Below are 25,672 nucleotides of genomic sequence, written 5' to 3' on the forward strand. Positions count from 1 at the left end.
TGCTATTTGGATCTGACTTCTGATATCCTGTTCATTAGGTTCCTTATCTAAAACATTTCCTTACTTCCTTCCCTTCCTCACTAAGCTTCCAAGGAAAGCATTGCTTTTCCAAGGCTTTCTTTATCCCCAGAAGTGTGGCCTTCCCAAAACTGTTTCCTCTCATCCCATGCATTCTCTAAGCCAGCTGACTGCACAGTAGCATGTCCCTTGATCTACCAGTCTCAGTCCTGTTCTTAGTATTTTCCATTTAGGACAGGATTCTTTTTTATGCTAGTGAACCCTGGTGGCTATTTGTTCTCCTCCATAACTAACAAAACATTTCTCTTCCTCTCTTTTGTGTAATTTCCTCATGACTCTCAGCTCTGGTGTGAGCCTGGAAGCCTACTTTATTGGTTTGGATAGGTATTTCCCAAGGGTCAGTTTAATGCATCAAATTTGCAGTATTTTCTGTTTTCATCTGAACTGTAGCTACACTATGAAAGTGACTTTATTTGTTCCCCCTCTTAATCTGTAAATTTAGAGAAAAGATTTCTGAGCACATTTAGGCCACCATAATTAACCTATGGAAATCCAGAGGTAAGCACTGGGTTTTTTAGTGGTATTTCCCTTACTACTGCTGAAGTTAAGCTTGTTTACATGTTCATTGACCATTTATATTTCTGCATTTGAGAACTGTCTGTATCTCTTGTCTATGTTTCTATTATGTTATCCATATATTTCTTACTGATTTTCAAGAATCCTTTATGTATTGTGGATGCTAATGCTTTACTGATTTTGTATCTTTCAATATGTTCTCCCAGTTTGTAGATTATTTTTTCACTTTTCTTGTAATGTATTTTGATGAACATAAATTATTTATTTATTTTTTGAGATACAATCTCACTCTGTCATCCAGGGTGAAGTACAGTGGCATAACCATGGCTTCCTGCAGCCTCAACCTGCCTGGCTCAAGAAATCCTCCCACCTGAGCCTCCTGAGTAGCTGAGGCTACAGGCATGTGCCACCATGTCTGGCTAATTTTTTTTCTTATTTTTTGTAGAGACAAAGTCTCACTATGTTACCCAGGGTGGTCTTAAACTCCTTGGCTCAAACAATCCTCCCACCTTGGCCTCCCAAAGTGCTGGGATTACAGGCATGAGCCACCACACTTGGCCTAAATTACTAACTTCAATAGTTACATTTATCAATATTTCTTTACCATTTAGCCCACTTGTGTCATATTAAAGCAATTTAAAACACATAATCATAAAAATCATCTATATATTATTTTTTTAAATTATAGTAAGAACGTTTAACATGAAATTTACCCTACTATTAAACTTTTTAGCTATACAATACAGTAGTAATAATTATAAGCATAATGTTGTACAGCAGTTCTCTAGAACTTAATCATCTTGTGTAACTGAAACTTGTATGCATTGAATAGCAACTCCCCATTTTCCTCCTCTGTTTCTATGTGTTTGACTACTTTAGATACCGCAAATAAGTGGTATCATGCGGTATTTGTCCTTTAATGATTGGTTTATTTCACTTAGCATAATGTCCTCAAGGTTTATCTTTTTGATCATCTATGGCAAGATTTCCTTCTTTCTATAGATGAATAATATATCATTGTTTGTATTTAGCAGATTTTCTTTTTCCACTTATCCATTCATGGGCATTTAAGTTGTTTCCACATCTTGGCTATGGTGAATAATACTAAAATGATCACGGAAATATAAACATCCGATATTTTGACTTCGATTCTTTTGGATAAATACCCAGGAGTGGGACTGTTAGATCATACAGTGGTTCTATATTTTAATTTTTTGAAGAAACTCCATACTGTTTTCCATAGCAGCTATATCATTTTTACATTCCCACCAACAGTATATAAGCATTCCAGTTTCTCTATATCCTTGCCAACACTTGTTATATTTTCATTTTTTGGTAATAGCCATCCTGGCAGTTGACAGGAAATATCTCATTGTGGTTTTGGTTTAAATTTCCCTGATGATTAGTGATGTTGGGCAACTTTGCATATACTTGATGTACCTGTCAGCCATTTGTATGTTTTCTTAGGAGAAATGTTTATTTAAGTCCTTTGCACATTTTTAAATTTGGTTATTTGTGGGCTTTTGCTATTGAATTAATAGTTTCTTATCAATTTTGGGTATTAACCCCATATCTGATTTATAGTTTATACATATTTTTTCTTATTATATAGGTTGCTTTTTCATTCTGTTAATTGTTTCGTTGGTCCTACAGAAGTTTTTTAGTTTGATGTAGTCCCACTATTCTCTGTTTTTTTTGGTCCCCTCACTATCTAGTTTTGGTTTTGTTGATTTTGCTTTTAGTGTCACATTCAAGAATCATTGTCAAAACCAACGTAAAGAAGATTTTCTCATAAGTTTTCTTCCAGTAGTTTTAGTTTCAGGTCTTATGTTTAAGTCTTTAATCCATTTTGAGTTGATTTTTATGTATAATATAGGGGTTTAGGTTCATTATTTTGAATATGGATATCCAGCTTTCCCAATACCATTTATTAAGAGGCTATCCTTTATCATATATAAAATCTCCACGTATGTAAGAGGTTATTTTTAGAATCATTATCTTGTGCCATTATCATATGTCAGTTTGATGGTCCCTTTGACCAAGTCCCACTGTCTTAATTACCTTACATTACTCCTTACCTCACTCCAATGTTGCATCTGTCTCTACTACTCTAACAAATCTGCCTGTATCAAATCCACCAGTAATCTCCATGTTGTAAAATCCAAATGGAACTTTTTTACGTTTTACTTTATTTATCTTTTAGAAGACTGCAAGGCAGTTTTTCATTTTCTCTCTTGGCTTTTATAAAATCAAACAATTCAGCTTTTCATCTAATATCACCAGCCACTCCTGAGTATCCTTTCTGGCCTTTTCTCATCTACTCAACCTCTAAGTGTACAAGTACCTCAAAGCTTGATCTTAAGCTCTTTTCCTTTTCCTAGCTAGAATGCCATTTTGAGTGATCATAACTACCTATTCATGGCCTTTTATATATTAATGGCTCCAAATTTATGTGTCTTTCTGAACTCCAGAATTACATTCACGGATAAAATAAATATTTATTGAACACATTCCACTTACCAAACACTAATCTAGGCAATAATTATTCAGCAGTGAACAAAAGATACAAAACTCCCTGCCCCCATGGACTATTTATTGTACTAGAGGGACAATTAACAAAGAATATATAAGTGAACTTCTGTATCATACTTCAGATTTTGATGCGCCTCATGAAGAAAACCAAGGCAGGAAAGGTACATAAAGAGTTTTGAGATGATGATACTGTAATTTTTAAATAGGACAGAAATCTGACAATTGGACTAGAGATCTAAAAAGTCTTAAGTGGAGGTCAGCAAACTCTGAAGGCCAAATTGGACTCATCATCGGTATTTGTACAGCCACTGAGTATATAATGGTTTCTATGTTTTTAAATAGTTATCAAAAATCAAAAGAAAAAATAACATTTAATGGTATGTGAGAAAAAATGGAATTCAAATTAATACGTCCACAAATAATGTTTTACTGGGACACAACAATGTTCAATTATTTACATACTGTCTATGGCTCCTTTCATGCTTCTATGGCAAAGTTGAGTAGTGGAGGCAAAGACCATATAACCCATAAAAGCTAAACTGTTTACTATCTGGCCCTTTAGAGAAAAAGTTTTCTGATCCCTCATCTTAACCAATATACTCTACTGCTTGCAAACAAAAAGCTTCACATGATAAAGTTCTTTTTGAATTCAATATAATAAGAAAATAAACAAATCTTTAGACAAATGTGTTTATTTCTTTCAATAGACTAAAGAATTTCACTTTTTGATTCAGCTTCCAAAAGACTCGAAAGCTCAATACAACCAAGCTCAGTAACAACGACATTCCAGGTGGCTGGACACCTCTATTGTGTTTAACCATTTACCAGCATGTGTATGTGTAAATGTTGATGTACGTGGGTTTTACTGTCTTCTTTTTACATTGATTTTCATTTTATGAGAAGCCTATAATTTTGTATGAAAGTCATTACAAATACAAACATAAGGAAGAGTTATATTTGGCGTATTATTTTAAGAGGTCATTCTTAAAATTGTAATGACCCAACTGCTTTTGTCTCTTATAGGATAAAAAATTATGAGATTAAACAAGTACACATCTAAGTTCATGAGGAAATTCATTGCTCCTCCATGATGAAAATATTACCCAATTAATGTAATACATAATATTCTTAGGAATACTTTAAGAAAAAATATGTAATATCATAGCCTTTTAAAAAGATTCTTTAAAAGTTGTAGATGGAAGTGTAAGCTTTAGTCAATTTGAAACTTTACTTCAAATATTGACAGCATAACTGATGCCTTGACACTAACATTCACATGTTTTTTTATTTAGTAAGTAAAGGTCATAACATTAAGATGTGGGTTTCTCTGCCAGCTCTTCTGATCTCCTATAAAATATCTTAAAAAATAAAGTTACAAGAAACAAAAATTAGACTGAAGGGGTTTTTGTTTGCTTGCTTGCTTGTTTTGTTTTTTTTTGTTTTACTTTTGCTACGTTTGAATTTTTTATGATTGCCCTCAAAAAAAAACGAAATAAATGAAATTCTTTCTCTGTACATTTGTAGGATGATTTCATTACAAGAATTTTTTTAAAAAGATAAATTTAATATCAGGAATATTCTAGAATTCTGCCGAATTTAGATTACAGAACAGGCCTTTTTATTGTATATATGTGTTCTATGTAAATAACAAGCTTGACACCAGGCCTATTATTAATATATTCACTTGGTGCTTTCTTACAGGAGTACTGTGTGGTTCTTGGCTTGACTAAGATCCCATGATTCTCTGCAATCTATTCATTAAAGTGATAAGTTTTTAAGGGAACTTATATGCTTAAGGAATTTCAGAAAATAAAATTTGTATATATTTTTGAAATGTACCTGTACAAATGAAAGCAGGTTTTCCTAAGACCAATACCAGAAAAGTACAATAACATTTTTTAAATATTAGAAAATCCTAGTATTAATCTGATATTCATCCCAAGTTAGGCAACATAAGCTCACTAAAATTCCAAGTTTCATTGTTCCTGGTTGTGACTATACCAATTCAGTTCAGTAAAATTACATATCCCTTACCAATTAATAAAAACAAAAACAAAAATTACAATCATAGCTATTATTTGGCTTCAGAGTACTTGCAAAGCAGTAAAGATCACTCTAATTATAACATATTCATAAGGATTCAGAGATTTCAATATATCCCAAAGCACAGTATGTTTAGGGATAGTGTATTTACTCACCATTCTCAATGCAGGCAAGAGCCATCCTTCTCTATGTTAAGAAAGAAAACCAAAGTTAAAAGGATAAAAGAATCTCCTCTTTCACCTAAAATACTAACAACTGCATAAGCATTTTAATTTTTATTAGGGAATTGAAAAAATATTAATTATTTATGCAATTATTTTTATCTGTCTCCTCTACTAGATTGTAAGTTTCATGAGGGCAAGGACCATGCCTATCTTGGTCACAGGTGCATCTCCAGTGCCTGATGTACTGCCTGGAACATACGGGACATGGAGTAGGTGAGTGATTTAGGGCAAAGGGCATAAAGTTTGAAGTCAGAAACCTAAAAATCAGAATCAAACTTTGACTCTACCATTTAGTAGGTGTATAATCTTGGATAATTTATTTATTTTTCAGAATCTCCTTATTGTTTAAATGGAGACTATAACGCCTGCCACATAGGATGTTTGTGATCATTCCAGAAACTCAGGAATATATAACACCAAGAAGTGCTTAGAGATGGGCACAGTCCCTAAATGTGTGTTCCCTTACCCTCTGACTCTTGGTCTGCACTCTTCCAGGTGGCCCACACCTGAAGGCCAAGTGTCTCTTTGTGTAACCACAAAATAGTGCCAGCAGGTCAAAGAAAGTAAAAATGTACTTGTTCAGTCCTACTAGACTGTGAGTCCTGCGTGGCAGGAACTGCCTCATATCCACCACTGTCATTCCAGAGACTGGAACAATGTCTTGAATGTAAGCAGGGGCTTAATGGACGTTTACTATTAAATACTGAAATGGGGAAGTATATCTTTAAAGCAAATATCAACACATACATCAATATCTACCTAAATATTTGTGAATTCTTGGTTAAACTTCCTGTCAGGCCTCAGCTTTCAGCATAAAAGAATTTTACCTCCTTTTACAATTTTCCATGTTTTCCTCTAAGCATAAAATATTTTATTACATAGTAAATAAGCCATCATTAAATCAAAATTTCTCTAACAGAAAACTTAAATGATGAGGAAGCATTAATCCTTAATAGTAAAAATGATTTGAAGTTTGAGGTTTGGAGTTTTGTTTGCTTCCCTGTTATATGGAAGGACAGCACTCAAGTGTATTGAGAATGGCTGAATAAATGAACTACTTCTGATCATACTGTCTTCTATGATTTATCAAATTATATGAATCAGTAAAAACATTGTAAAATTATGTGACAGTTGATTTTACTACTTTACCAGGCACTCTGAAACCAAATAATAACTACCAGATTAAACAAGTGAAGTCTCTATGGATGTACTGACATTTCAAATTGTGTTATTAGACAAGAGGGATCTTAATTGAAACAGTTGGATGTAACACTGGGAGTTGGGCTGGGTTGTTTCTCATTTAACAGTGACTGGTTTTCCCTAGGCAGGCTGCTTCCCATTAACTTCTCATTTATTATCAAGATGAAGTTTGATACAAGGGTTACAATATTAAACTACTGATTTAAATTATGTCTTCTGACTTCTTCCTTGGCACCAAAAATCACTAATATTTCTCACTAACTCTTTCGAAACATGCATTTAATTTTCAACCTTAAAAATCTTGGAAAAGATCATCAAGCATATATATTCTGAGACTAAGTCTGATTGGTCATCCAGCTGGAATACAGGAACTAGCCTAGAAGACATGTTAACTAGAACAGGAGACTCCCTACTGCTGGTGCAGTATTTTATTCATCATATTCCAACTGCACTACCTCTGATTCATACTCACACTGTGGAATCCTTTGGTTTTCATGCTGGTTTCTAGGAGTGGAATCTCTAACCCTGCATTAGATAATCTAGGTCCAAGATCTCTAATTGTTTCTCATAAGCCCATCATGCCTCATCTAAGCAACCTGAACTTGTTTCCAGATGGTCTCTGCTGAATGGCTGAACTCTGAGATTAGGACAATACAATTTCAGTCAAAAGCTAATGGGATTTATCTGGGGTGCATAGGATGAAGATGAGTGGGAAGGATAAGGAAAGTTTATTTAGAAGAATAAACACATTGAAAAGAGCCATAATTAAGGTGTGATAAGGAGACACTTGTCTACCAGATACTGATATTCAATAAGCAGCAGAGTGACTAAGAACATTGCCTTTACAGTGCAGACATAGTACAAAATCCAAGTTTCCCTGTGTGTGATCTAAGCCACGTCATTTAACCTCTTACAGCCCAGTGTCTGTATCAGTAAACGGGAATAATTATAGTATATATGTGTTGGAAAGAGTAAACATTAAACATGCTAAGATTATTGGCCTTCTAAATTCACAAAGATTAAAAGAAAATTAATACCTAGTACTGACAATGTTATTCTGAAAAAAGACATGTAAATTAATGTTGGTTGTAGCTCATTTGATATTTTAGAAGAAATAAGCTACAAAAATAATAAAAACAAAAAAATGTACATAACCTTGGACTTGGCACCCCTTATTCTCAGTGTTTATCTTAATGTACTCATTAGACATCTTAAATATTCAGTAATATGTGGATGATGTAATACAGACCTAGAATAGGCTACAAATGTTATTATATTGTATACTTATAACATAAATTGATGTTTACAAAATCATACAGATAAATGTGGCACAATATACTTCTGTAAGTCGTAGCATTATGAGTGACATCATATTTTCTTTTTCTAGCTCTTTTTTCTAATTTTATGTAACAGTCATGTATTTGACTAAACAAGCACTTTTGAAAACAAAATGGTTATATAAATATTAACACTTATTCATAATAAATAATATATTCTAACATTTATTTATCCTTGAGAGAAGTAGTAGTGGGAGTAAAGCTATACTCTGATCTGAATATATTCTGATATTTGCCCTGCAGACTCCCCTGTGCCATCTGTGCTGTCACAATACATATGGGTTAAGTCTGTGGATAATGCCCTCAAAGGCAGCAGACCCACATATTTATTTAGCATTATTCTAAACAAATATGTGATGATTAGTTCACTCATATTTGGGTACCAATATGTTCCTGGATCAATTTATGTGTTGTTATTGGTATTAGAGTAATATTTTAAACCATCATGACTATTCAGTGGAAATCATTCTATTATTTACATGGAACACACAGACCATTTAATATTATTAATTTCTTTAATGAGTTAGTAGTAGTTAATAGATTAACTAGGTCTTCGAATTTCCTCCTTGCATTTGTTTTCCACCTTCAGACCAGTTATTTGACTGTTAGCACATAGGTAATTTGAATTTTATTATAAAATAGGTGAAAAGTTTCAGCTTCTAACAATCTTTCATGTCCAAATTCTATGGTTTTTTTCTATTACTTTCCTTGACTCTCATCTTCACAACTTAAATTCAGTCTCTCCTTTTTTAAAATCTGACATGGCTTCCTGTATTGTATTTCAAGCATCATCACAATATAAAATCATATGTTTATCAGGGTAACTATTGAAGATTTTTCTCCCCCATCAGACTCTGAACAACATAAGAGCAGGGATTATGTTTATTTCTATTTATCACTCTATAGCAAGGACCACAAAACCCTCTAATACCATAGTTTCCTTCCATATGAATGCAAATTTAAAAATGGCTATGTCCATATTTTTAAATTCTCCCATTATATAGATCTTTCTTAAATTTATATATGCCATCTCTCAGAGATGTCCCAGTATAAACTAGGGACATAAAGACTTCCTCAAGGAAGTATAAGGTATAGAGAAATAAGGAAGGTTGCTATCATGAGAAAAGAAGAAAATGCCTCCTGAAGGTCTTCAGAAAGAAGTCAAGAACCATAAAAAGCAAAGCTGAGAGGAAGCCATCAGGTTGCATAGCCATGCAGCCCTCTCCTTGACTCCAGACCCATGCCCAGGAGGGGACATGGAGCAGCACCCCAGGCAGCTGGCAATGAACCAGATGAATCTCTTTCTTTTTTCTTTTTCTTTTCTGTTTTTTGTTTTGTTTTGTTTTGTTTTTCTTTTTTTTCTTTTCTTTTATTTTTATTTTATTTATTTATTTTTTTTTTTGAGACGGAGTCTTGCTCTGTAGCCAGGCTGGAGTGCAGTGGCACAATTTTGGCTCACTGCAAACTCTGCCTCCTGGGTTCAAGTGATTCTCCTGTCTCAGCCTCCAAAGTAGCTGGATTACAAGTACGCGCCACCACATCCAGCTAATTTTTGTATTTTTAGTAGAGACAGGGTTTCACCATGTTGTCCAGGATGGTCTCGCTCCTGACCTCATGATCCACTCACGTTGACCTCCCCAGGTGCTAGGATTACAGGCATGAGCTGCCACACCCTGCAGAATCTCTTTCTTACATAACAATTTTTCCTTTTATTTCAATCTATTCACTATATTTTTCTACAACCTGTTGCTGCCTTCTGCTGTGCCAGACAATGATGCCCATGGTTATTTGGCACTACTAGTAAAGGAACTAAAAGTGGATTTTCAGTACTGAATATAAATTATATAAATGAATACAAAATCAAAAGCAATCAGCCTGAGCCAAAAGACAGGCATCTTTTAGTCATTACCATTAAAAAAATCAAGAAAGAGATGGGAGAGCGGGTGGAGAGGAGAAAGCTACAAAAAGCACTGGATGAGAAATGAAAAATAACAAACGCAGTCAAATAATAATAACAGAAATCAAAGAAATTGAAACATTGTGTCTTAAAAGTTCAGTTTCTAAAATTCAAATCTGCATAATTCTACTTTTACCTTAAAAACTGAAAAAGTCTCGGAAGCATTATGGTCTCATTTAAAAATAAGTGTATCAATAGCCATTACTGCAGATTTACAGCAGTGGGAGTTTGAAAACAGATCAATCAAGGCAGCTCAGAATAAAATAATAGGTTGGATACAAACACCTACTCATACTATAACGCTGTCTGCAGCATGTGGAAGTATTCATGATTTAATTTTTCCCCAAAGTCTAAAGTATATTTCTGTACAATGTGTATATATATAGAAATATGTCATTCATCCAAATTACTCCACAATTGATGTTCTATTTTCATCTATACTTAAATAAAACAGTGCCCACTGAATACCAAGCAAAAACTAAGATTTAAAATGGTGCCAGTCATAACACAGTGCCTGTAGTTTATAACCTGTAAAGGATGAAATGTATTATAACCGCAATAGACTAAATTATCTGCTACCTCTTATTATGGCCTACCTTGCACAAGCACCATGTGGGCATTTTTCACCTCCCAGCCAACTAAGTAAATGTGGCTGGTGGTAACTCCAATACAGATGTGAACACAAAAGTATGGAACCTGATGCTTATGGTCTAGATGAAGTAGGGTACTGAGTAAGTTATCCATGGACCTCTGTAAACAATCCTACTTTCTCATTTCTGGACTGTGGCTATCAAAGGATTCCTTTGGTCCTTCCTCAGAAGCTAGTATCAGAGTGATGAGAAAATGAAATATAAATTAGCCCACACTATTACGCTAAATTTCAACATGATACAAGAAAAGAATGTGCTTAATATTATCCCCAAAGATAGGTTTGAATCAAATAACACAGCCTAAGATTTGACACATGAAAAGTTTACTAATAAGTATATTAGCTGACAATAATGTAAAGCTTGCAATGGAACCCTCTTAAACTACGCTAAAAGCCATGAAAACTAATATGTATGTTTGAGTGTTCCAAATTACTATTATAAAAAGTATTGCTTAAAGTTTTCATCTGCTTGTAATGTTTTCAATAAGCCACTGGCTGTTATTTTACTTAACTTCTGATACGCGAAACGAAAAAACTGAGGTTTCAGATAAAGTCTACTTTCTCACATAATATGTGCAGGTCAGTCAGAAAATAAAAATGTCAGTAATAATTCTGAATGCTTACTTTGTAATATTTCAGTAGGTAACAACTGGGAAACACATGTAGATGTAACAATAGTTAAGTTCTCTGATTATGTTTAGGTACTGATGGAAAAATTATAGTTTTCATATATTTGTTGCATAATGCTTTCAAATAACAAGCTGAAGAATAGTTTCTTGCAATGATATGCCGGTTTCTTATAATAGTTTCTTAATAGCGTCTCTTGCTCAACAAGCAGGTAACTCAAAGACCACAGGGAAAACTACTACAGTTGTCCCATACTGGCCTGGCATAGCCCCTCTATTAGACATTCCGAATCCTAATTTTTTAAGGTAGTATATGTTCTATCACCTTGGAAAAGCCCTTTCATGTCATATGTAAAACTACAGTACTTAGCTGTCCTAATAAAAAGTTGTTGGAAAATAATTAGTGAATTATTACAGATTTTTATACTATAATTCTTTTTATATAAAATCCCTTAAATACATATATGTAAATTGTAAATGAGATGTAATATATAATAGTACTCCAAATCATTCAGACACAATCATATAATCTTACTGTCAGGACCTGCAAGTTCATTTAGTACTATGTTCTACATATGTGCCTAAATCTTTTACTGGCAGACTGTGAATTTCCTCCTGAAACAGATCATTCCATTTTTTAAAATGCCAAATACTTCAACTTACCTGTCATATCTCTCCCAAGTCTTTTCTCAGCTAAACTAAATATTCATATTTATTTTAACTACCCATCATATAACAAAATTCCAAGAACTTTGTGCCATCATGCTTATCTTCTGGTAAGTGTGCTGCTTTATAGGATGACATTTCTTTTAAAATATCCAGCAGAAGTTGAACACAATATCCAAACACAATCTATGATCTGATTAAAATGGGCTGTACTGGCATGATCATTATCTTTCTTGATTCAAAGGCTAGATTACTTTTAGTGCATCTTAAGACCAATTCAGCTTTATTTTATTATATTCACATGGATATATTTACATGGCTTTTTTTTTTTTTTTTTTTTGACAGTGTCTCACTCTGTTGCCCAGGCTGGAGTACAGTGGGGTGATCTCAGCTCACTGCAGCCTCCTCCTCCCGGGTTCAAGCAATTCTCCTGCCTCAGCCTCCTGAGTCGCTGGGACTACAGGCGTGCACCACCACGCCCGGCTAATTTTTGTATTTTTAGTAGAGACGGGATTTCACCATGTTGGCCAGGATGGTCTCGATCTCCTCACCTCGTGATCCGCCTGCCTCAGCCTCCCAAAGTGCTGGGATTACAGGCATGAGCCACTGCGCCCGGCCCCTACATGGCTTTTAAATACAGGACATTTGTCGGTGGAGTTTTCTTACAAGACTAGTGCCTTTGCTCTTGGCTTCAACTATGATATATACCATCACGGGAAGCTCTTGAAGTATTTTAATATCGAACCAAGAAAATGATGACATGTATGAAAATATAATCCATTTTTCATATCTAGTAATACGATGAAATATTTAAACATCATTTCCCAAATTAAAAAAATATACAAAATTAAACTGTCAAAAGGAAATTAACTTGTAAAAAATATATATATTGCCTACTGTATTTGAAAGCAGAGTGCTTCTCTGATAGATTCGGTTAAAAGATAATAAAAAATTTTAAAACGTTCAAAATTTCAATTTGTTTAAATTCTAAAGGCATACTTCTACCTGATTTTTTTGTGTAATTCTGCTGGGACATTTCATATAATAGCATCTTCCTACTGATACCTTATGTTTATTATAAAACATATGAAACAAAAATGAAGACTAAAGAGCTTTTTCTGATTTTTTTCAAGCTACATGTTAGAGAAAAAAGTAAGATATTGGAAAATACAAAAGGTAAGGTTTTAGACCTTTCATTGTATGAAACAAGCTGAAAAAAATCCAGTATGATGGGAAATATGTGGTCTACACATTGTTTTACAGGTCTTACATTTTTTCTTTTCTTTTTTTTTTATTATACTTTCAAGTTTTAGGGTACATGTGCACATTGTGCAGGTTAGTTACATATGTATACATGTGCCATGCTGGTGTGCTGCACCCACTAACTCGTCATCTAGCATTAGGTATATCTCCCAATGCTATCCCTCCCCCCTCCCCACACCCCACAACAGTCCCCAGAGTGTGATATTCCCCTTCCTGTGTCCATGTGATCTCATTGTTCAATTCCCACCTATGAGTGAGAATATGCGGTGTTTGGTTTTTTGTTCTTGCGATAGTTTACTGAGAATGATGATTTCCAATTTCATCCATGTCCCTACAAAGGACATGAACTCATCATTTTTTATGGCTGCATAGTATTCCATGGTGTATATGTGCCACATTTTCTTAATCCAGTCTATCATTGTTGGACATTTGGGTTGATTCCAAGTCTTTGCTATTGTGAATAATGCTGCAATAAACATACATTTATGCAGCCAAAAAACACATGAAAAAATGCTCATCATCACTGGCCATCAGAGAAATGCAAATCAAAACCAAAATGAGATACCATCTCACACCAGTTAGAATGGCAATCATTAAAAAGTCAGGAAACAACAGGTGCTGGAGAGGATGTGGAGAAATAGGAACACTTTTACACTGTTGGTGGGACTGTAAACTAGTTCAACCATTGTGGAAGTCAGTGTGGCGATTCCTCAGGGATCTAGAACTGGAAATACCATTTGACCCAGCCATCCCATTACTGGGTATATACCCAAAGGACTATAAATCATGCTGCTATAAGGGTCTTACATTTTTTCACATGTTCCAAAAAGCTGAAAATAAAGTCCCCAGCCATTTACTTCATTTGAATTATTTCCCAGCAAAGTCATTTCAAACTGCGGGGTCGAATTTGTTGAGCTTTAACCAGCATCCTTTCTATTTTTTCCCATAATCTCCTCTTCCCCTTTTAAATCCTCACTTATTCCACCCATTTCTTCTTCCTTCATGTACACAGAATATTAGGAAGCAGCAAAGCCCAGAGGATGGATTTGGCTATTAAATTTTAAAAAAATCTAAATTAACCATACTAATGAGCAGTCAATAACATATTTTCAACTACATAAAATTGAACTAGGCACTGTTCTATATTAAAAAATATTGCCTAAAGCAAACTTTCATGATAGAAATGCTGCAATCTCCACGTCAGTACAGATTTTAATGCCACAATTATATTAGAGAAAGCATTATTCACATAAGGCACGTTAAGACAGAATTAAATCACAGTGATTAATTTGCTTGTGGGTTAAAGCTGAATTCAAAAATCTATAAAACTAAATATGTGGAAATGATAGAAGGAAATCTCAGTCATTGGGGTGAAGGTTTTTTCTCTAATTAGCTTCAATGAATCATTAAATTTCTTTGTGCAAGCAATTGAAAAAATATACAGCTATTTTAAAACTAACCAGAGAAGAGAAGCATTAAAACAAAGACATTTGGCTTCATATATTATATTTCCTTTTAAAGTATATATTCATAGTTAAATTTGATAACCTCTATTTAAAATATTTGAAAAAAATTATCAATAAAATATAAAATAAGAAACATAAAGTAATAAAATGTATTTGGCTTATGGAGGAACAGGAAGTCTAACAGAGGTCTCGAACATTAAATACTGGATAATTGTTAAAATTCAGATACTGTTTATTAAAGCTACATCCAAAAGTACATACATAATTCTAAGATGGTGACTGCAATTATGGAATTTATATTATTACTGTCATCAACCTTTCATTTTATTTTTCCTACGCTTGTATTTTAACAGGTTTAATCAATTTAACTCATAATCAAAAGTCTATGGCATAGATAAATAGATAATTGATGATTGATATAAACATAAATAGGTAGATACACACACACATACATAGAAAGTTTTGTTACAAAAGCCATATGTGCTCACTCGCTGCTCTTTTGAGAACAGGCTATACAGGGGACAAAGGTGGAAGCACCGGCCAGTTAGTTGGTATTAGAAAAATCCAGGGAAGACATGATGGTGACGTAGACCAGGTGATAGCAATGAAGGTGGTGAGAATCGGAGGAAGAGCCAAAAGGATTCAGCAGAGGTTTAAATGTGGGAGATTTTGTCTTAAGCAACTGAAAGGTAGTGTTCCCATTAATTTCTTTTTTTTTTATTATACTTTAAGTTTTAGGGTACATGTGCACATTGTGCAGGTTAGTTACATATGTATACATGTGCCATGCTGGTGCGCTGCACCCACTAACTCGTCATCTAGCATTAGGTATATCTCCCAATGCTATCCCTCCCCCTCCCCCCTCCCCACCACAGTCCCCAGAGTGTGATATTCCCCTTCCTGTGTCCATGTGATCTCATTGTTCAATTCCCACCTATGAGTGAGAATATGCGGTGTTTGGTTTTTTGTTCTTGCGATAGTTTACTGAGAATGATGGTTTCCAATTTCATCCATTAATTTCATTGGGAAAAAAATGTCTGTAAAACAGGTTTTTAGGAGATGATTGGAAGTTTGGTTTTGGACAACTTCACTGGACATGAGTAGGCAGTTGGAGGGGAGAGTCTATAGTTCAGGGAATCAAGTTAAGAGAAGTATGAACATTGGGTGGTGTTGGTTTAAAGTAATGAGACTGCAGGATATCATGAAAGAATGGAATACAGACAGAAAAGGGACGAGGCACAAGGACTGAACTCTAAAATACCACCAAATTTAAAATATTATCTTATTCAAATTGCTTTCAAGAAATGTGCTACCAATTTACACACCTCCCAGAATTATACAATAATGCCAGTCACCAACCTTTGCTAAGACTGGGCATCATCTTTGACCATTTGCCATATTAAAAATGTTTCTATGTCTTTTTGTTTGTTTGTTTTTTTAAGTTTTAACTCTTTGTTCCAAGGGAAAATAAGCCTTTTTTATGCTTATTAGTAATTTGCATTCTGTCTTCCATAAATTACTTATGTCCTCAGATCGTTTTTCTCCCCAAGTATTCTAATTCTTCTTATTAATTAATAAATCACTTTACATATTAAGGTAATTAACCTTTCACTTGCAAAATTTGTTGCAAATGCTTTATGTCATTTTCATTTTCATAGTTTTCTAGTGTGAAAGATTTTACACTTTTTAGCAAAATCTGTCAGTTACCTTGTTATATATTCCATTACTTTAATATGTACAAAGATAAATTAAATATATTCACATATTTTCTTCTAATAGTTTACAGTTTCTTGTTTTTTTGCATTTAATTCTCAGTTCTTCTGATATTTATGTTAGGTCATGAGTGAAGATCCTTATACATATTTTCTTAGATTTTTAGTTCATTTTATAATGATATTAAGTAGTATGTCAATTCCATCTTTACAATTCATTCTTTAACTTATATTCAGTCCTTATTTATAGTGGAATCTAGTTCTGAGATATCTATTCCCTCTCTTTTCTTTAATTACTAATTCTTTTGTCTATGCTTCAAGTCTTTATTTATTATTGTATTGTATTATTGTATTGTATCTTTTTTTTTTTTTTTGGAGACAGAGTCTGGCTCTGTCGCCCAGGCTGGAGTGCAGTGTTTCACAGTGTTAGCCAGGATGGTCTCCATCTCCTGACCTCATGATCCACCCACCTCGGCCTCCCAAAGTGCTGGGATTACAGGCGTGAGCCACCGCGCCCGGCCCTGTATTGTATCTTTGTTATTGTATTTTAAAATTAAATATTTTTATATATTATATATATATATATTATATATAATTTATTTGTTAAATAGCTGAATGCCTAACAGGCATAGGAGTCTTCTGCTCTAGTTGTCAGGTTCTTTACAAAACCAGAGAGCTGAATGACAGTTTTTGTTTTCCTCTTGTTTAGTATAGCATATGGTGTGTAATCTAAGAATCATTTTTAAATTCAGTCTCTTTGATGATGCAATACTAGAAATCCCTACACCCCCTTTCTAAGCCCAGAATTTGGCAGATGTCTTTCCTTCCTTCTCTTTCCTTCAGTGCTGTTAACCTAGAACTTATGCATCTGGGTAGGGATTTTCTTAATAGACTGGGATAAATCAATACAGGCATAGAGTATGTTTCATATATGAACAAGGAAACTTTTATATTTGTCACAGTTATTTAAATATGCTTCTCCTATTAGTCAAAAACAACTTTAAGGATTCCTCACTCAATTAAAAGCCACATCCATGGTTTTTTCTTATCCAAATGCTAATCAATTTTGATATCTTAAAATATCCCCTTAAAAAATCTTTTCATTGAAATTAAATTTTTATTTCACTTTTAATATTAGTCTCCCCATATTTGTTCTATTACTCCATTTTCCTTGGCTACTTTGCTAATCAGAAGTACCTTTCTTTAACTGCAAATGAACAAGGAAACAAAATATTATTTAAGGCAGTCCATGGTAGGTACCCAGAAATTTTTCCCTGCCACATGGCATGTGCACTTTGAGACACACTGCATGCCAGTGCATCAGACCCTAACTCCATCTTGAATCAGACAGTTAAGCATGTCCTCAAGGGGAGGCTTGAAGACAATCTACTCGGCTCCATTCATGAATAACTCAGTATTCAAGAATATAGAGAGCAAGGACTCAAAACTCTGCCATGTACTAGATTTGTGCCAGAGGCCCTGGCTCAGACTCTTTTCAAATACGTAAAAGGCCATTATTCCATCATTTACTGATTTTTATTAGTTACCATGTGGCTCTATTGCATTTTCTGGAAAGGAAAGCTTCTTGCTGAGATAGTGATTGACGAGGCCGGTGGTTGCCTCTTGATCTGTTTCATTTAATGTGGACTTCAACAGACACCCTGCTTTTGATGACTTAAATTCTGTTACTCTCACCTTCACTCCAAGGAAGATTCTGTTTCTTCTTTGGATACTCTCTCTACTAACCATATATTGGCTCAGATATACATTAATGAAATTCCATAGAAATGTAGTTTGCTTTCTCCCTTCTGTTTTCATGCGTACTACTTCAAGGGGCCATTTAACTGGAAAATTTATACTGTATCTTGTTAAATATTGAAAAAGGAGTAATTCTCACCCCCTTTCACAATTCCTCCACATAGCTGCCCCCAAGTATCTCACCTGCACTCCCTCTGAAGGCTTCTCTCCCTCAACTCCTACGTTCCTCGTCCATTCCCTATGCCTCCACTCAACCTATTCCTAACAACACCTGCCCTGGCTTAAAACAACTTACTTACATGTTGCTTCATGAAATTCTCCTAACTAAACATCTACTTTGCTCATTTGCTTTTTCCCTTTGACATTGAAAGACGCTTTTTGAGCAGGTCTTAAAGAAAAACCGTAAGTCAACCTCACAAGGTTAAAATAACAACAAAAAAAAAAAAATTGTGGGAAATGGCCAGGAAAGTATTATGCCATCTAATTATCACGTGTCAAAAATCAGTACCTAAAAAGAATAGTCTCCAATGATGTTTATAAAGTAAAATAGCTCAAGACTGGTTTCCTCTAAAACTCTGTGTACAAGCTTTATTTTTCATCTTCTGTATTTGATGTGAATCAGCTGGGTGTAGGAAGTGAGGATTTTTTAAAATTTGGTTTTATTTATTTTAAGGAGGATCTTGAGTTCTTCTTTGCCCCAAATATGAGATACATGAGAAAAATTAAAATCAGCTCCATGAAAAGGCAAGGAAGAGATTAGAGATACCAGATGATTGGAGAGGGAGATATCTATTTTATAGATGTGTGTAAGGTAAAGTGGAAAATAAAGAATTATAAGTTCTCTATAAAACATATGAGACGGGAGAAATTTAAGTGGAGGACGGCATAGAAGACACATACATTTTAAATTTATAGCCAGGAAGTCTCTTTCTAATTTTTAAATGAGCAAAAAAGGCGAAGGGAAAATCAAGAATAAATTCTAGCAGGAAAAATGGCAGCACTCTGAGTTTTAGAGGAAAGCAACAAATTACTGTGAGAGGTAATAAGACTGTTTTGGGGAAATAGAATAATGAGTTATTTTCACGAACTGAATTTTCTAAATTGAATGTGATGACTGGTAATAATTGATGATTAATGGTTCAGTGCTTTGCACCTTCTAAGCACTTAATAAATATGACTGATTGACTGATATGTCACTTACAAATACAGAATAACAGTTACGAAGCAATTATACAAGCAATACGTGACTGGAAAAGCTTAATGCATCTGAAGATCCTACTAAAATAGAAACTAAATAATAACAATAATAACCCATACCTTTTCTGTATCAATGCCTTTTGACATGGACCATGTTGAGACAATATAATCCATGACTCGCTCACTAAGGCCTTTTGGGACCTGATAGAGTTTTAGGAAGTCCCGTACATTATTCAGCATCTCATGGTATCGGTTGGTGTTGGCATACATTTGCTGGAAAATTGTTGTAACATTTCCAAAAATAGTTGCATAAAGAAGAGCTGAAAGAGAAGAAATGATAAAAATAAAACAAATATCTCATGTGAAAAAAATACAAATATTTGCTAAATCAATGAATAATTTGACAGAGACATCCTTATAAACTTGCAGGGGTAAATACATGTTGAACTCTGAGAAGACTGCCTGACACCTGGTATTCACTCAGAAAACGTTACCTGCAGTAGGAGAAACATGACTTTATGAGCATGCACAGCTCTAGTCAATATGACAAAACATGAGTCATCTTTTCTGAAGAATCAGATGATCCAAAGTTATAATTTAGCCTAAGAAATTCTATTTGTTAGTAGATTAAAGTTCTCCTCCACTTTGTCCCCCTGAATGAAGCCTAATCAATTTAAATTCTTCAGGGATTGATGATCCAGTTTAGAAACATATGCTCTTTCTCACTGCCTGCTCCTTCCAGTTTTTGGAATACCTCCCTGGTTATAAATATTTTTGACAGAACATCAGAAATTTAGGGAGTGGAGACAAATTAATGTGCTTCATGTTTAGAAGGTTCTGAAGATAAAGAGGTTTGGAGTTTTTAGCCAAAATAAAACTTTGGCAATGCCGAGAAATTCCAGTTATTAAATTCATGTAATTATTCCAGTGATTTTTTTTATTCCATCATTTTAATTAAATGTAAAGTTAGCCCACTGACAATTGTCATTCATCTACAGGGGACTACAGGTGGTATAGGGTATTTCAAAGCCCCAACTGTTCCCTCCTCCTCAATCCATAATTCACCAACTCTTCTTTCTCCAGACCTAGTCAGGCTATTAATGCTGACAGGATCCTACAAAAGCTTATTTAGGGTACAGTTCAGCCTAAACTGAACAAACTTCCAATCTTCAATAGCACACTACCCGCAACTTCCCTGCCCCTCTGGTTTCACTCTCTTGTTAACTGGAAGCTTTTTTGAAAAGGGGGCAGTACTTTATTCACCTTAATGTTCAGTACACAGGCATTTCATAAGCATTTCACAAGTAAGTAGACTCACAGGCAACGATAATTTCCATCCTACATCCTCCAAGCATTTGAAAAATGACTCTAAACAAAATATAGGCTGTTTCACTTTGCAGTTTCATCAGCCAAATCCCATTTGATGGAAGTGGTATAAAATCAAGCTAGTGAAGCAACTTAAGATCTTTAATATACTGCTTTTAGAAAATTATTTGTTTTCTTCAAGAAGAGCTGTTCTCCTCTGAGTATAACAAATTACAATTTCACAACAGAAAGCTATTATTTTATAAAAATGTAGTCAGTTTTTCTGCTATTATTTGATGCCAGTGCAGGACAATTTTTTAAGACAGATGATATTTTGTTAGACCTGTGTAGGAGGAATACAGTGTTGACATTTCCCAAGTGAGTCTTTATACCTTTCAATATTCATATTTAAAAACAAAAAAATTATCATTTTGTCCATCTTTCAACGTCCTGTGTGCATATATTTATTTTAATAGTTCAAAATAAATGTGTTTATCTTTAATGTATCAGTTTTCCATGTTGAAATGAAGAGGTTACTAGGATTCTGGTTATAGTATCCTGAGATCTTGATTCTATAAAGAATTATTAAGTTTATTAAAAGATATAGAGTTCTTTCCTAAAAAAAAAAAAAACTAAAGGTAATCACAGACTTAACATCTCTATTCCACCATTGTTGCTATTAAGAAAAACAAACAGAAATAAGGTTAACAAATTAATGATAGCAGAATCATCTAACAAATATGGAATTTTACATTTTCAGAAAAGAGAAATAAGAAAAATTTACATTTTTAAAATAATGAGTATTTAGGGGTTAATGAAATAATGCTGCAATTATGATTTTTAGTAGTGCTCAGCTATCATAAATTGTCAATAAATGTCACAGAACTACCTATTATTTTGACATGTTTAACTTGTTTGGCTCTCTAAGATGCTTGCGACACGCTACATTTGCCAAATGTCTTATTACTGCCTTCTAGTTTAACAAATTATGACACATTTCATCTTTTAGGGTACATTAAATGTATACACAAAATATATTCTGCTCATATAAAAGTTTAACATAAAATATGAAGAACCTGCTAATGTATTAAAAGTTTGCAGCACTAATAAGTGAAGAATTATCAACATCCCATTAAGTTTGGCATATTATAAAAATATCCATTTTGTTCATTTTTCATTTTCATTATTTTATGAACACATAATACTTATACATATTTATGAGGTACAATGATATCTTGATATAAGCATATAATGTATAATGATCAAATCAGGGTAATTGGTTATCATTTCTTTGTGTTAGGAACATTCCAATTCCACTCTTCCAGTTCTTATGCAATTTACAATCAATTATTATTACCCATATTTGCCCGATTGTGCTACTGAACCTGGATCTTACTTGTATTTTTGTACCCATTAACCAACTGCTCTTTATCCCTCACTGCTTCTCATTTTCATGAGAATGTAGGGTCCCTACATCAGATAAGACTAAACAAGATAATAATTTAAAGTTGGAGATTCAATTGTATGTTTACATTTTTGTAATTTTATTTTGAAATAATTTTAGACTCAAAAGAAGTCGCAGAAATAGTGCAGAAAGCTTGCATTGCCCACATGCAGCTTCTCACAAGGATGACATCCTACACAATTATAGTAATATATCAAAACCAGGAAACTGACAATGGCACAGTACAATTAACCAAACTAGAGAACTTTTTTTTTTTGGCCCGTTTTTCTTTTTTTCATATGCACTTGTTTCTTCGGTGTATAGTTTTATAAAATTTTATCACATATATAGATTCATGTCATTTACATATATTTTTAAAAAGAGAAATCACTTCTTCCTTATGAATATCTTCAATCTTGAGCCTGGAATACATTTCAAAAGAGATAATGTGACAGCATGTATGATACTCCAGCAAGCAACAACAGCACTGCCCAAACAAATGGGCACATCTTTAATGAGAGAGGCCTTGGAGCATGACACACAATAATGAGGGAAACTGATCTCAGTAGAAGCTCCCTCTAAACTGCTAACTCTCAAAATAATACCTCCCTCCCATATTACAGACACACCTAACTTCTTGGATGTCTAATCATTATTTGGATCTAACACATCCGAGAAGGAACTCAGTCTACAGCACCCTCTCTCCAACAGCCAAATGTACTTTTCACCTCTGCAAACAGCAAAGCCATACCTAGTTGCTCAGATCAAAAACCTCAAAGTTATTCTTCAATCCATTCTTTGATTCATCTCCTATATCTGATCCATCAACAATTCCTGTTGGCTTTACCTTCAACGTATAGCTTCAGTTCAATCACTTCTCACTACCTCTACCAGCATCCTTGCAGTCTCTTAAGAGTGCGTGTCTTTGGACCAATTACTAAACCTCCGTTGGCCTCTATGTCCTCACTTAGAACTTTAAAATTACACTGGAATCTTCACAAAAGGGCGCGCTAAATGAGATAACGCATATAAAACAGTATAAAAAAAGAGTCTAGTAGCGACTAGGTATCCAGAAATGCTATGCATCATCATCACCACAAAATCATTTCCCAAACAAAAAGAATAATCATATATATATATATGATCTTGGCCACATATAATCATAGCACTGCCTCTTCCACTGGCCATCACTCCTATCAGTCTTCTCTTCATTCCCTCTGCTTCAGTATACATCTTCTTGTTGCTGATCAAACAACCTCAACTAACTCATTCTTCAGGGCCCCTTTACTAGCTGTTCCTTGAACACTCTTCTGCATGATCCTCGCTTGGTCTGTTTCCGCTCCTCATTCAGGTCTCTGCTCAAAACCTGACTCATCGGCTGGGTGCAGTGGCTCATGCCTGTAATCTCAGCATTTTGGGAGGCCAAGACAGGCGATCACAAGGTCAGGAGTTCAATACCAGCCTCACCAACATGGTGAAACCTCATCTCTACTAAAAATACAAAAATTAGCTGGGCATGGTGGTGCACACCTGATATCCCAGCTACTTAGGAGGCTGAGGCAGGAGAATCGCTTGAACCCGGGAGGCGGAGGTTGCAGTGAGCCGAGATAGCACCACTGCACTCCAGCCTGGGCGACAGAGCGAGACTCTGTCAAAAAAAAAAAAACCCTCATTCATCACTGAGGCCTTCCCTGACCATGCTGTCTAAACATCCTCTTCCCTCACTATCACTACCCACCTCCTTACTATGCTTTATCATTCTTTATTTTATTTATCACTACTTTAACTTATATTACTTATTTATTTATTTATTCATTTATTATCCATCTTTTCCCCTAGGAATGCAAATTCCAAGAGGGCAGGTGTGGGCCTGGTCCTTTTGGCTCACTGCTGTATTTTCCCAATATAGACCAGTTCCTAGAACATGGCAAGTGTTCAAATATTTTTTTCCTGTAAATTCACACACCAAAAACTAAAAAACAGTTTTTCAGAAACATTTTATTTTCACATCAAAATCTCACTACCAGTGTTACAAATATATAGAAGGAATATACACTGTTAAGGCAGGTAGGGGAGTGAAACATTTAAAGGCTAAGGTTATTCATGTCCTAACCATATTAAGGTAAAAATAAATTGGAAGTTCCATTGTCATTCATTGAACATGAATTCCCATGGTCTGGCCAGTTTTGTCAGTTTTGTAGAGACCCCTTACATTATTTTACCTTTTGAATGAAGATATCATATAGTCAATCCATGTACTTTACTGTTAATAGTAATAATTAGGTTAATTTGTGACAATTTCATAAGGGTCTTTTTATATGCTCTCCTGCAGACTTACAGACTTCAGATAACTGCTAATTGTGCAAGCTAATCATACTTAAGGTCTTAGTAAATCTGGCATACATACCAGCAAATGCCTTACATAGAAAGTCTTATATTTTTCTTATTCACCACAAAAGGATTATTTTGAAGATAATTATGACACACAAAAGATGGAATATAGACCTTGCCTCTCAATGGAAGGGGTCACAAATTCTTTGAGAACTCTTCCATTGAAAGGCAAGGTCTATATTCTGATCCCTTGAATGTAGGCATACCCTATGACTCTTTGACCACTAGAATATTTTGACCATGATTTTGTGCCAATGTCTAGGCCCAGAGGCCTTACAAAACTAGAAACTTCTAATTCCTCACTATTGAAACACCTGCTCTTGGAATCTAGTTTTCATGCTGTGAGGAAGCCCGAGCATTTTTCTGGAGAGGCCCACATAGAGAGGAATAAAGGCCCCTGGCCAATAGCTTTGGCTGAACTCCCAGCTAAGCACTGGCCATAGCTGAGCAATTTACAATATTGATGTGAGTATACATTTCTGGTTAACACTTATGACTATGTAGGTGGTTCGACCATTCCTTTTTTTCTTTTCATATTCATGATATTTAATAATGATACTTAAGAAATAAAACAAAATGTTCCCTCAGTCTGTGATTGTATGTGCAGGATACAGCTTGAGAACATCAGCCTACCAGCCATGTGGCTGAGTCAACTAAGTAGTTTTCAGGACCATTGAAGCCATCCTAGCTGATACTACATGAACTTGAAATAAGTCATACCCTCACAGCCCTGTGCAAATTGTAGATTCATGAATAAAATAAATAATTATTCTTTTCTTAAGCCACTAAATGTGATTAGTTATGTAACTATCATCAATTTAACGTTAATAACACAGAGTGGTTCTCAATTGGGCAGGGGTCCTGGAGGAGGAGGGTACTGAGTCCTTTATGACACACATCACAGCCCAAGAGAATATTCTGAAAAACAATTTTTAATATGTAATATAGTTTTATATTTTAAAATGGAAAAATGCCTTTTATTTTTATAATATGAACATTAAAGACATGAAAGAATACACAATGTTATCAAAAAGAGACAGGTCAAAAGACTGAACAACGTTATAACTTATCACAGACATCACTATTCATTCAAGCATTGTTGAGTTTAGTAGATATTTATTTGACACCTATTATATGCCAGCCACTATACCAACCTCTGGGAACACAATGATAAAAAAGACAGACATAATCCCCACCCTCCAGTAGTATCCACTCCTCCCTATAGAAAACTATTCATCCTTAATTCTCCCAAATTATATTCTTTGAAAGAAGATGAATCTTTCTCTTTTTATAGTTTATAAAAATTCA

At 34.4% G+C, this 25,672-nt stretch overlaps 1 protein-coding gene across 1 annotated transcript in view; it reads right to left on the reverse strand.

Moving 5' to 3' along the window:
- KCNH5 (potassium voltage-gated channel subfamily H member 5) overlaps positions 1-25,672 on the reverse strand; it is a 343,538-nt gene that overhangs the window by 128,817 nt on the left and 189,049 nt on the right. Inside the window, exon 8 of the mRNA XM_016926190.4 lies at positions 19,345-19,544. Within this exon, the coding sequence (XP_016781679.2) occupies positions 19,345-19,544 (200 nt within the window). The remainder of the gene's footprint in view (positions 1-19,344; positions 19,545-25,672) is intronic.

Source organism: Pan troglodytes, chromosome 15 (assembly GCF_028858775.2).
Source record: "Pan troglodytes isolate AG18354 chromosome 15, NHGRI_mPanTro3-v2.0_pri, whole genome shotgun sequence".
In the NCBI taxonomy this organism is placed as follows: domain Eukaryota; kingdom Metazoa; phylum Chordata; class Mammalia; order Primates; family Hominidae; genus Pan; species Pan troglodytes.